At 39.4% G+C, this 12,132-nt stretch overlaps 1 protein-coding gene across 2 annotated transcripts in view; it reads left to right on the forward strand.

Annotated features, from left to right (window-relative positions):
• Nucleotides 1–12,132, forward strand: part of Cdkl5 (cyclin dependent kinase like 5) — a 209,579-nt gene that overhangs the window by 137,396 nt on the left and 60,051 nt on the right. For both annotated transcript variants that reach the window (XM_057759435.1, XM_057759436.1), the window contains exons 5-8: nucleotides 807–943; nucleotides 6,567–6,687; nucleotides 8,638–8,697; nucleotides 11,081–11,171. In XM_057759435.1, the coding sequence (XP_057615418.1) occupies nucleotides 807–943; nucleotides 6,567–6,687; nucleotides 8,638–8,697; nucleotides 11,081–11,171 (409 nt within the window). The remainder of the gene's footprint in view (nucleotides 1–806; nucleotides 944–6,566; nucleotides 6,688–8,637; nucleotides 8,698–11,080; nucleotides 11,172–12,132) is intronic.

Below are 12,132 nucleotides of genomic sequence, written 5' to 3' on the forward strand. Positions count from 1 at the left end.
TGAAGTTGATGGTATGGAAGGGCAGATACTGGTACAGCATAAGTTCTCCATCCCAGAACAGCTACACCATCTGGGATGGACAGATGGACATGCCATGGGAAGGCAGCAGGAACCCACAGCAGCTGCTGTTGAGAGAAATAAGACACTCTTAAGAATACCCTGTAATTTGGCCATGAACTATGTCGTGAATGCCTGATGTACAACCTGTGCTCACTGAGGTGATTCACAAGCAGCCTAAAGAATAAAATGCTCTTATAAGCTAAAAGTTGAAGCCAGCCTTAAGATATCAACTGCTACATGTACTGGACACAGAGTCTCCTCTGTACACTGATAGGGTTGACTCTCATAACCATTTTAAACATTTTCTTCCCCAATACAGAATGTTTGGGCTAAAATAATGATAAATTTGTGTGCCATGTCTATAAATCTCTGATTTGGTACAACAAAAAAAAATGCGAGCAAAAAAAAATGGGTTTTAGTTGTTTGAGGAAGCCTTTTCTTTGTTGTTCATTTTGTTTTGGGCTTTTTTTGGTACCACATAAACCAGACTGGCCTGGAACTTACCATCCTCCAACCTCAGCCTCCTAAGTGCTGGGAATACACGTGTGCACCAAAAGATCCAACCAAGTCTTTTCTTTAAGTTTCTTATTTTCTTTGTCTCGCCAAGAAAATGTGTTAATATTCTATCTGTGGACTTCTTTTTTTTTTTTTTAAATCTGTGGACTTTTTATATAGAAGATGTCAGTGCTCTTAAAATTCTTTGAATGGTAGCTTTGAAAGCTTTAATGTATTTGCCTGTATTCCAGAAAATGAAGAAGTCAAGGAAACGACTTTACGGGAGCTTAAAATGCTTCGCACTCTCAAGCAGGAAAACATCGTGGAGCTGAAGGAAGCCTTTCGCCGGAGAGGGAAGCTGTACCTGGTGTTTGAATATGTTGAGAAAGTAAGTCATGAGTTACCAATGTGCAGATTCACTTTGTCTTTTGTTTTTGACACTATTGAAGAAAGTAGTGTAAATTAGTATGACCTATCCATGTATTGATAATCTGAGGGGCTTAAAAATGAAACAAACTGGGGTTAAAGGTGTGCACTAGTTCCAGGACAGGCTCCAAAACCACAGAGAAACCCTGTCTCGAAAAACCAAAAAAAAAAAAAAAAAGAAAGAAAGAAACAAACAAACAAACAAACTATCTCCCACAGTCACTAGATGTTCTGAAGTAGATTTAGGGATTTTGTACAATGTAGAAGCATTCAGATGATCTTAAGTTTAAACAGCATAGTGGTGTGGCTTCTGAAGTTAGAATCTATGTACAAGTGGTTTTCAGCTTAGTTTTTTTTTTTTTCAATTTAACATGAACAAAAAGCCCTGCAGGAGAAATAAGTGAGTGGACAGTATGAAAAAGGATGGTAGAGGCACACGTCACATCAGGTCCATGCAAGCAGGAGCTGGATCCTGCAGTCAGACCTAGGATAATGGATGAGCAAAGCGGAAGCAGTGTTTTGTGAACTGCCGGTAGCCTGGCTTTCTTGAGGGACTTGTAAAGGAAGGCCTGAAGCTGCTCTAAAGATCACTAGTAACACTTTGTAAACAAAGTTAACTCGTGACTGAACGGTTTACTATTGTGACCTAAGGGCAAAAGGTTAGCTGTCTCCAAGTTTCTTAGAGAGCAACTGTGCGAGGAGTTGGTTGGTTTCAACTGATTACAGTAGGAGAAACTGGAAGCAGAGGAGTCTGTTAAAGGTTTGGCTGCTGTGTGCGAAGGCGGCTGATGAGCAGTTCATGGACTGTTTCCTAACACTGGAGAGGCTGCCGTTTGCTGGTAGGTCAATTCCCTGGTGTTCATTGTGACATAAGTGACAAGAAAGCAATGTTTTCAGGAAGACCTGACCTGGTAATGTGACTTTGAGTTCATTCAGCATTTACAACGTATTTTTTGAAATAAGCCATAGAAACTAATCCTTATTAGCATCATTTAAAATATGCAAGACTATCATTTTATTTTAATATTTATTTTTATTGAAAAATATTTTGCATATATGATCTGATCATGGGTTTTCCCTTCCCCAACTTCATCCAGCTGCTCCCCAACTCCTGATCCACCCAACTCTATGCCCCTTCTTTTTTTTCTCTCTCTCTAGAAAAGAAACAGGCAAATGACAACAGAAATAGAATTCAAAAACAGAAGATATGCACACACATACACAAAAACAAGACCCATAAAAACATAAAAATTGGAAGTCGTAATATATAAACAAATGACTAATAAGATAAAGAATGACCAAGCAAAAAGCAATATGAGGCAAAAAGTCTACAAAAATATCATTGAGTTTGTTTTGTGTTGGCCATCTACTGCTGGGCATGGGGCCTACCATTAACTGTGGTTAATATCCCTAGCGAAGGCTCTGTCATTTTAAATCAGTTATTATATGTTATTTTCCCCAAATCTTTTTCTGTGTTAGTTTGGTATTTCATTATGTAAATAAAACTAAAGATTTTTTGTTTTAAGAAAAATATTGCTGTACTAGGATAACAGAAAAACAGGTTGTTTATTTTCTAGTTATCACGAATACTTGTTCTGTCTTTACCTTTCACTGCCCTATAATGAAATTTGACACATCTGGTATTTCAGTCTCACTTTTTTTATTTCTGTTATATTCATGGTGGTGATTTACAATAAATAACAATTTAGTATATCAAATAGAGATATCTCTTCTGCATATCTGTTTTCTCTCTGGGAGAAGCAGTTTGACATGCCTGAGCTTGCTCTGCCCCCAAGTGACAGTGCTGTGACCAATATTACAATCTTGTGACACTGAGGCCTGGCCTTCTTTCCCTGCTCCTGTGATTCTTGGATAGAAGTTAACCATTACACCTGCCCACCAGCGACAGGACCTGGCAATCTACAGTGAGTCTGGGGAGCATAGAGAAAGATGCTCAAGTGGGATAGGGAGTCGTTAGCTCAGACCCACAATTACAATGCCCTAAACAAAATGGGAATCTCTTTCTTCCTCACAAATATATACAACGGGAGATAGCGCAGGACTGAAGGGCAAGTTCCGCTCCCTGGTCTTTAGAGTCAGCTGTCACATCCTGTCAGCTAGTATAGAGTTACATGGGTCACACTTGCTGCAAGGCAGAGAGGAAATGTACTCAGCGTCCAGAGTATCTGAGTCTGTGGTTGGAAATTGTATTCCCTACAGAGTAAGGAAAAATGGCTGTGGAGAGTGATAGTATCTGCCACTTAGGAAATGTGAGTAAAACACGGACTGAGAGATAACCATCTTTTCTGTACTCTTCAGCTCTCCTATGCCTCCTTGTTTTTGGCATCTCCTGTGTATTTGTTAGTTGGAAAAAAGGCAATTCGAATAGAGATTTTTTTTTAAGCTGCAAACATTCTTTCGACATTTTTAACTGAAACCATAATTATACATTGAATCCTCTAGAGAGGTAGGTTGAGGTGTTCTGCATATTGATCTTCTGATTAAAGTTCTGACTGGTCTTTGTTGCATACAGCATACCCATCAATGCATCTTTAAATGGAAGCAAAGGCTCAAGACTAGAGAGCAATCTCCGTGCAGAGGCTGTCAGTATTTATGATTATCAGCTGCCAGCACCTGTTCCTTACCCGTGCTTCTGCATGTCTGTCACCATTGACTAGACAGTAACGCATTTTGTGGCTCTCTTTTGTTAGGTATTTCCAAACTATTATAAACATGATTTTCATATGTGCAGCAGCTCTCTTTTTAAAGAAACATTATTTCAGTGGTTGATAATGATATTTAATTATGTTAAGATTGTTGAGAGCCTTCACAACTTTTATGTGGGTTTTATCTAGTAGTGTTTCTCATATTAGACAGAACTGAGCAATGTAAAACTGTTTAGGGCTAGAGTAGGAGCTCACTGGTAGAGTGCTTAGCTAGCAATGCAAAAATAAAACAAAATTAACAACAAACTCAATAATGTTAACACAAGTGGCTTGCATTTCAGTTGTTCTTTAAGATAGAAAATGGTACAGCACAAAAAGTGGCTAGTGCAGTCTGCACATGCACTCAGCTCCCAATGAGGACAGCCATGGTTCAGATGCATCTCAGCTCCCAGTGAGGACAGCCATGGTTCAGATGCATCTCAGCATCCAGTGAAGACAGCCATGGTGCAGATGCATCTCAGCTCCCAATGAGGACAGCCATGGTTCAGATGCATCTCAGCTCCTAGTGAGGACAGCCATGGTTCAGATGCATCTCAGATCCCAGTGAGGACAGCCATGGTTCAGATGCATCTCAGCATCCAGTGAAGACAGCCATGGTTCAGATGCATCTCAGATCCCAGTGAGGACAGCCATGGTTCAGATGCATCTCAGCTCCCAGTGAGGACAGCCATGGTTCAGATGCATCTCAGCATCCAGTGAGGACAGCCATAGTTCAGATGCATCTCAGCATCCAGTGAGGACAGCCATGGTTCAGATGCCTTTCAGCATCCAGTGAGGACAGCCATGGTTCAGATGCCTCTCAGCATCCAGTGAGGACAGCCATGGTTCAGATGCCTCTCAGCATCCAGTGAGGACAACCATGGTTCAGATGCATCTCAGCATCCAGTGAAGACAGCCATGGTTCAGATGCATCTCAGCTCCCAGTGAGGACAGCCATGCATCTCAGCATTAGTGAGGACAGCCATGGTTCAGATGCATCTCAGCATCCAGTGAAGACAGCCATGGTTCAGATGCATCTCAGCTCCCAGTGAGGACAGCCATGCATCTCAGCATCCAGTGAGGACAGCCATGGTTCAGATGCATCTCAGCATCCAGTGAAGACAGCCATGGTTCAGATGCATCTCAGCATCCAGTGAGGACAGCTGTGGTTCAGATGCATCTCAGGATTCAGTGAGGACAGCCATGGTTCAGATGGCATGTGTGCAGCAGAAGTGCTTTGTGTAGATTCTTCAGTTGACATGTAGATTGTTAAAAAGACATGTCTTAGTTTCATTTATGTTGCTGTGGCAGCATATCCTGAAGAAAAAAAAAAAAGCAACTTAGAGAAGAAAGGGGTTTATTTTAGCTTACAGGTCCAGGTTATAGTCTGCCAGTGGAGGAAACTCACAACAACCAGAGCTTGAAGCAACTAGTCATATCATATCCACAACCATGATCAAAGAGAAATGAATGCATGTATGCATTCTAATGCATAGCTAAGTGCTCAGCTAGTTTTTCTGTACTTTTTCTACAGTTCAGAGCTCCAAACCAAGGAACAGTGCACACACTTTCAAACTGGGTCTTTCCACATCACTGAAGGCAGTTATTGACAATCCCCCCACACCTGCTCACAGGTCAATCCCTCATTGACACCCCCTTTCCATTGTGCCAATTTGACAATCAAAAATTAATCGTTACAACATGTACAATAAAATTTCATAAAAGCAATGCTTTTCTACTGCTTCATCAAGGACATCTTTAGCTAACTGCTTTTTTTGTTTAATAGTTTAATAGCATTAATTTAATTTAATAGAATGGCCAGGGTCAGTTGAATTGAAAATTCCATTGTTTTCATTCCTGTTAGTGTTCTAGCAATTTATCCATTGTTGCTATGTACCATCAGTGTACATGCCAATAGTGAAAAAGACAAACAGCTGAGCACTGTGATGAAGATGATGTGATTTCCTGAGCCTGTGAGCAGCATCTGAGCCTCTGTGTATCCCAGGTTTCCCTTTGTAAGGTGTTTCTCTATGTGGGTACCTTTAAACAATAGGCTAAGGTGTACTGTGAACCCTCTTGGCTGTGTTTTGCAGAAGAAACGGAGAATCTTTGGTTAATGTGGTAATACAATGGAACCTAGCTAAGTTTAGGCTTAGCATTTCTGGTGTTTTTGGAAACAGGGTCTTATTATGTAATGTCTTCTAAGTGCTGGGGTGACAGACATGCACTGCAATATCTGATTTACCAAAAATTTTGCATGAACTTTGTGCAAAATAGTCTCTGACACCAGATTGACAGTTTTGAATTGTCTGGGCTTTATGTGTTTCTTTAACGATATTTTTGTCTTTAAATTTTTTATTTCATTTATGTGGGGAGGAACCATGCCAAAGTGCACATGTGAAGGCCAAAGGAAAATTTATTTTGTGGAGTTAGTTGTCACCTTCCATCTTTATGAGAGTTTCAGGATCAAATTCAGGTTGTCAGGTTTGCATCAGTTAAGCAGTGAGTGTCTTTATCTGCTGAGCAATCCCACTGGCCCTCAATGGTATTTTCTAGCTGGTTTCAATTTTTATACCAAATGTATAAATCTAATCGTTCTTCTCGCTTTTTCTCACCCTTTCCTCTTTCTTTCTCCCTCCCCCCTCTCAGAATTAGAGGCAGCAGGAAGGATTTTTTTAAAAAAATAGTTTCTCTTAAAGGAGAACTTTTATTTAATGTACTATCCTGATCCACCCCAAACTAAGTTGAATATTAACTACAAAACGAAAAATGCATGCTTTACATTGGATGAATCCTTATGTAAGGTGCTATAGATTATTTGTTACATAATTGATAGGTTTGCTTAATTTTGAAGCGAAATGACTCTGTATTTACTTTTAGAATATGCTTGAATTGCTGGAAGAAATGCCAAATGGAGTTCCACCTGAAAAAGTGAAAAGCTACATCTACCAACTAATTAAAGCTATTCACTGGTGCCACAAGAATGACATTGTCCATAGAGGTGAGCGTGGAATTCTTGACATGGAGACTACTAAGTCAATGGGCTTGTTAAAGATGGACTGTTTTAAGACCATTTCTATTTTGAAAGTAAACATATGAGAAGCCCTTTGCTCTATACCCACCAAAGGGCAGCATACAGGTTTATTTGGATATTGTGGTGATATCTCTATTTGTATAACCAAGTCTGCTGTGACTGTAGTGATACTAATGAGTCGGCAGATGCAAAATTTGAAGCTTTTTCTGGGTGGAATCAAAGAGGCAGATAGACAATGTCCATAGCCTTTGTGTCTTACAGGTAGACCAGGGCCTTTGAGCCAACTCAGATTATAAGTGGTCTTAAGTCACTGGTCCGCCAGTACAGCTTTCTTTTCATTCCATCTTAGGCCAGGAATCTCCAGTACACATCTTTACCTGCTGATTTCTGCTCCCTAGTGGTGAAAAGTGCCCCTTGTCTATAGGTACAAAGTCTAATTGGTCTTGTATGAGCCATGATTATACTTCTCTAAACTATATCACTTTTTCTTTAGCACAACAAAGTCAGTGGTTTCAGCAATAAGGGAAATTATTTGCTTCGTGTCATTTTGACTAATATTCGTTTTCTAATAATCCCACTTACACTGGAAAGCTTACAGCAATGGACACAGTTTGATCATAATAATGAAGCTAAAATGTTTATCAGAAAATGTTGGCATATCTACTTCTTTTCTTTGTATTATTGTTAATTATTATTATACTAAATTTATCTGTACAAATGAACAAGAATAATTACCTTTAAAGTAGTCTTACTTTTAAGAGTAGCTGAAGATTTCCAACTTCTACCATGTGACTCTCGTAGTAGTTACCTTATTATCAAGACTGTATACGTCATGGATAAATCCCCAGGTCAACTGGCCGTCTAGTGTCTTAGGTAATGTTACACTTTAGGGTGTTAATGAGGAGCTGAGTTAAGTGTATTTCCGTTATAGGACTGTGATTTGATTAAGTGATCGGAAGTACGACTCTGAGCCGGGGCTGTAAATGCTACTAGAGTGCTCCACTAGCCTTTGGTTCGCTCTCCAGGATCAAAAACCACAATCCCATGTCTGGGAAATCTTTCAATTTCACTCCCTCTATAATCACCTTATTTTCATCTCTTCCACGTAATATAGATGGTAACTCAGTTGTGGCTGGGCATGGCAGTATACACCTGTATTCTCAGCATTTGGGAGGATGGGGAATTCAATGCCATCTTTGGAGGCCAGTCTGAGATACATGAGATCCTATGTCAACAAACAGGATTGTATGGTGCCTCTCAGTGGAATAGTTCAACTTCATTTTCTGAAATTTCTTCTCCTCAACTCTTTTCACATCTTTACATGATCTATTGGGAAAAACATGGCGGTCGTGACTGTTAGTTGTGAACCACATGAAAAACCGAAATAAGTATGAGAATATAGGAATTATGCAGAGAACCTTTTTAGAGTATTCCTCTAATAAACATTATACTGTTTAACTATTGGTGTGTATGTTTTTAAAAATATCATGGAGATATAAACATTTTAGGTTCAATCTCCAAAAATTTGTATTGTTAACATTTTATGAAGCAAAAGCAGTTCCTTTAAGTATATTGGCCTGAGTTTAATCATTTTAAAAACCCTCACAGAATTCAGTAAGGTGTATCCTCAACATGCTTTAGGGCTCTGGGGTCAATCCTTATCAGGAAAAGGGAGAGAGATAATTATGTTTTGAGTTTTTTTTTGGGATCTCCTTAGCTATTGTGGTCTGCATGTCTCTTAAAAAGAAATCAAGCCTTTTTGTAGCAGTATAAAATGTCTTTTCTCTTCTTCATGCTGCACAGTTTTCTAGTCAAATCCTGCTTAGATGATTTTAAATAGACGCCATTGCAGTACTGCATCAATCAGCAAAAAATAGAACGTCTTTATTTACTGTTTTTTTAATCTTGGTATTCTAGATATAAAGCCAGAAAATCTCTTAATCAGCCACAGTGATGTCCTGAAACTATGTGACTTTGGTAAGTTAAAAAGAAATTGAGCCCCAATATTGAGAGGATTAATTTAATGTACTACATGGGTAGCGTTTGAAGGTATATTAAAAGTGATCTTATATTTTGATTTAAATTAGTAGAAGAGCGTTCAATTGAGTCATATGCTGACAGTTGATGGCTGGTGTAGCTTTGCTTTCTCTTTGTTGTATGGTATATTATCTGCAATTTTAACAAATTATGCAGTTATTTGTTTAATGGGAGTTAATTTGGAACAAATACTTGCTTGTCATGTAGGAGTAATGTACCAAATGACCCAGTATCAAATGTTGCCAGAATTAGAGTTTTCTGTAAACCATCAGTGTAGATTCCTGGTTAGAGTAGAATAAAATGTTTTGCATATTGATAGAAATTGTTCTACATTTAGTCATAACCACTAGATACATGCCCATATGTCTTCGCACTTATGTATGATTTACATACAGTGGTTGTACTGGTAAGGTCAAAGCCGTTTTGAGAACACATCTGTTTGTTCCTGTTAAATGTTTAATGAATGAAATGGGTAACTGGTGTACAATACTCTTATTTTTCAAATATACAGAAAAACTTCTAAAAATTATACTCCTAGTAAAATCTGTGTTGTTTTTCATGTGAATAATTCTATTTTAAATGCTGTTGAATATTTTAAATAATATAGAAAACGTAATAGTGTTTAGGTCATGACTTGATAAAAATATCAGAAAGGAGCATTTACAAAAAGCAGCAGACAATTAAAATTTTTGAGTTTTCTTTACTACTCAACAGTTGATTTAAATACTTAAATTAATTTGTTCTGAAATAAGATTTCATGTATCTCAGGCTGGCCTCCAACTCACTTTATAGCTAAGGATAGCCCTAAGTGTCTGATCTATGTGCCTCCACCTCTTGAGTGTTGGAATTATAGTCATGTGCCACCACACCAAGTTTATGCAACATTAGAGGTGGGACCCAGGGGTTCCTGCGTGCTAGGCAGAGACTACCAACTGAATGTACTCTAAGCCCCAGGGTCACACGCACTGATTTTAAGTCAAATGTTGCCATTGTTAAAAAAAATGGCAACTCTTTGAAATATTATTGGGAGCTGGAGAGATGGCTCAATGATTAAGAGCACTTATTGCTCTTGAAAAGGACCTGGGTTCAGTTCCCAGAACCCACAAAGTAGCTCAGAACTGCCTGTAACTCCAGTTCCAAGGGATCTGACTTCCCTCTTCTGGCCTCCACTGATTTCCAAGAATATTGTCTCTGAATTCCCATTTGTAATTATGATTACCTCCCAAGATGTCAGCAGACTTATGTAGTATGCCTACCCAGGATTCTCCATTAAGGTTCAAAGTGACTGAAGATTTTTAAAGAGGTATAAATAGAAAAGAAATACCTGCGTTATGGTTAACAATAGGAAAAGTGTACTATTTCTCTAGCATTGTTGCTTTAAAGAGTGGTCAGGAAGTTCCTTCTGGCAGCACTCCATGTGGCATCCTATGTCCTGTGGGTCCCTTCAAGGACTTCCTAATTAATTGTCTTCCCTAGCAGAGAGGCAACTCCTGTATCTGGCTTGAAGAGCCCCATTCAGGATTGCACATTCAGCCAATGCTTCAGTAGGAAGAATTGACTAGCTGAAGTTACGACCTTTGTCTTTTGTTGCTGTTGTTTTATTTCTCTTTTTTTACTGTTTCACTTTAAGAAACACTAAGTTTTACCTCTCAAACTGACACAAACCTTAATTTTTACTCCAGTTTTAATGTTTTCCTAACCCTGGTGGTGAACCTCTATTGCATTTGGTGGATTAGATAGGTAATTGATTTATCCTCCTGCTTCATTTTTTGGTCCTAAACCTTTGGAAGGAGTGGGGACAAAAACAATGCTAGTGCCTAGAAGGTAATTAAGATGCCCTCGTCGCTTCTACAGCATTAAGGGCTAAGAGTAATTTTCAGCCTACTCGTTTCTATCAGTGCCAACTGTTAATTGTTTACTTAATGACTGGAGCCGCGCAGCAACAGTAAATACACAGTATTGTGTAGGTCTCACAGAGCAGAATTAATGCTCATGTGACTTGGACTCCTAGCCCTAGTGAGCTCGCAATTTTAAATTGAAAATTTTAGGAGAGTCTATTTGGAAATCTGGCTCCACATGCTGACAAAAAAAAAAAAAAAAAGACTGGGTGAATTTGAAAACACAGCTCTCTTTAGCATAGAAGAAAGACTGAGTCTGTAGCAAATTCATCATATGCTTTAACATAGGAACACTATTAACTATTTCAAATAAGGATGTTCTTAATAAAGTCTATTTAATGTTAGTCATTATACTCTTTTGGTATTCCTTAAAAGCATTACTAGAGGTGAACGATTTTGTCAACAGGAAATTGCTATTCTTTCAGGTTTTGCTCGGAATCTCTCAGAGGGCAATAATGCGAATTACACCGAGTATGTGGCTACAAGGTGGTACCGGTCGCCAGAGCTATTACTCGGGTGAGTTACTTTTCTAATAGTGTGGCCTGTGCACACTTCTTGTTTCTTTGTCATTTGTATTGGGATCACTATGGAAAAAAAAAAAACTTGGGTTATTTAAATGTATCAGTTGCATATTCACTGCGGAAAAAGACCCCTAAGGACGCCATGCTGCTGAGAAACAAGCTGCACTATCTTTATCTCAGTTCTGAGTTCCTGTGGCTTGAGTTCAGCCCAGTAGCCTCTCCTGGAGTCACTCCGATGATAGCTAGTTGACTGGCAGATGGACTGGAAACACGTTGATGTAGAATCCTTTGACTCGTGTCTGATAGACCTTTTGACTCTCTCTCTCTCTCTCTCTCTCTCTCTCTCTCTCTCTCTCTCTCTCTCCCTCCCTCCCTCTCTGAGACAAGGTTTCTCGCTGGCTTGTATCTAGGCTGAGCAAGGCGTCCCTCCATAGCGAATGAACTCCAAAAAGCCAGTTCATGCACTAGGGATAAACCCTGGCCCACTGCCAGTGTCCCCACAGACTGCCCAAGCCACACCAACCATCACCCACATTCAGGGGGCCTAGTTGGGTTCTGTGCAGGTTACCCTACTGCCAATCCGCTCCTTGTTTCTTTGAGACAGGATCTTTTGCTGAGCCTGGAGCTCATTCAGTTGGCTACCCTGGCTGGCCAGTGAGCCCCCAGGATCCTTTTGTCTCTGCTTCCCAGTGCTGGCATTACAAGTACCCACTGCCATAGCCAGATGTTTCTGTGGGTACTAGAGATCACAACTCATGTTCTCCTGCTTATTAAGCAAGCACTTTACCCACTGAGCTATCTCCCCAGCTTCTTGGGCTAACTTTTGATCCTGGAGTTAAGATTGTTTTTCGTTGTATCCATCTGTGTTTCTCCTGGTATGTGTGTGCTTCACTGGGCTTTATTATATTCTTTTGAGGAATTTGTGATTTGAATTTATATGACACTATTTGCTAATG

The sequence above is a fragment of the Chionomys nivalis genome, chromosome X, assembly GCF_950005125.1.
Source record: "Chionomys nivalis chromosome X, mChiNiv1.1, whole genome shotgun sequence".
NCBI lineage: Eukaryota > Metazoa > Chordata > Mammalia > Rodentia > Cricetidae > Chionomys > Chionomys nivalis.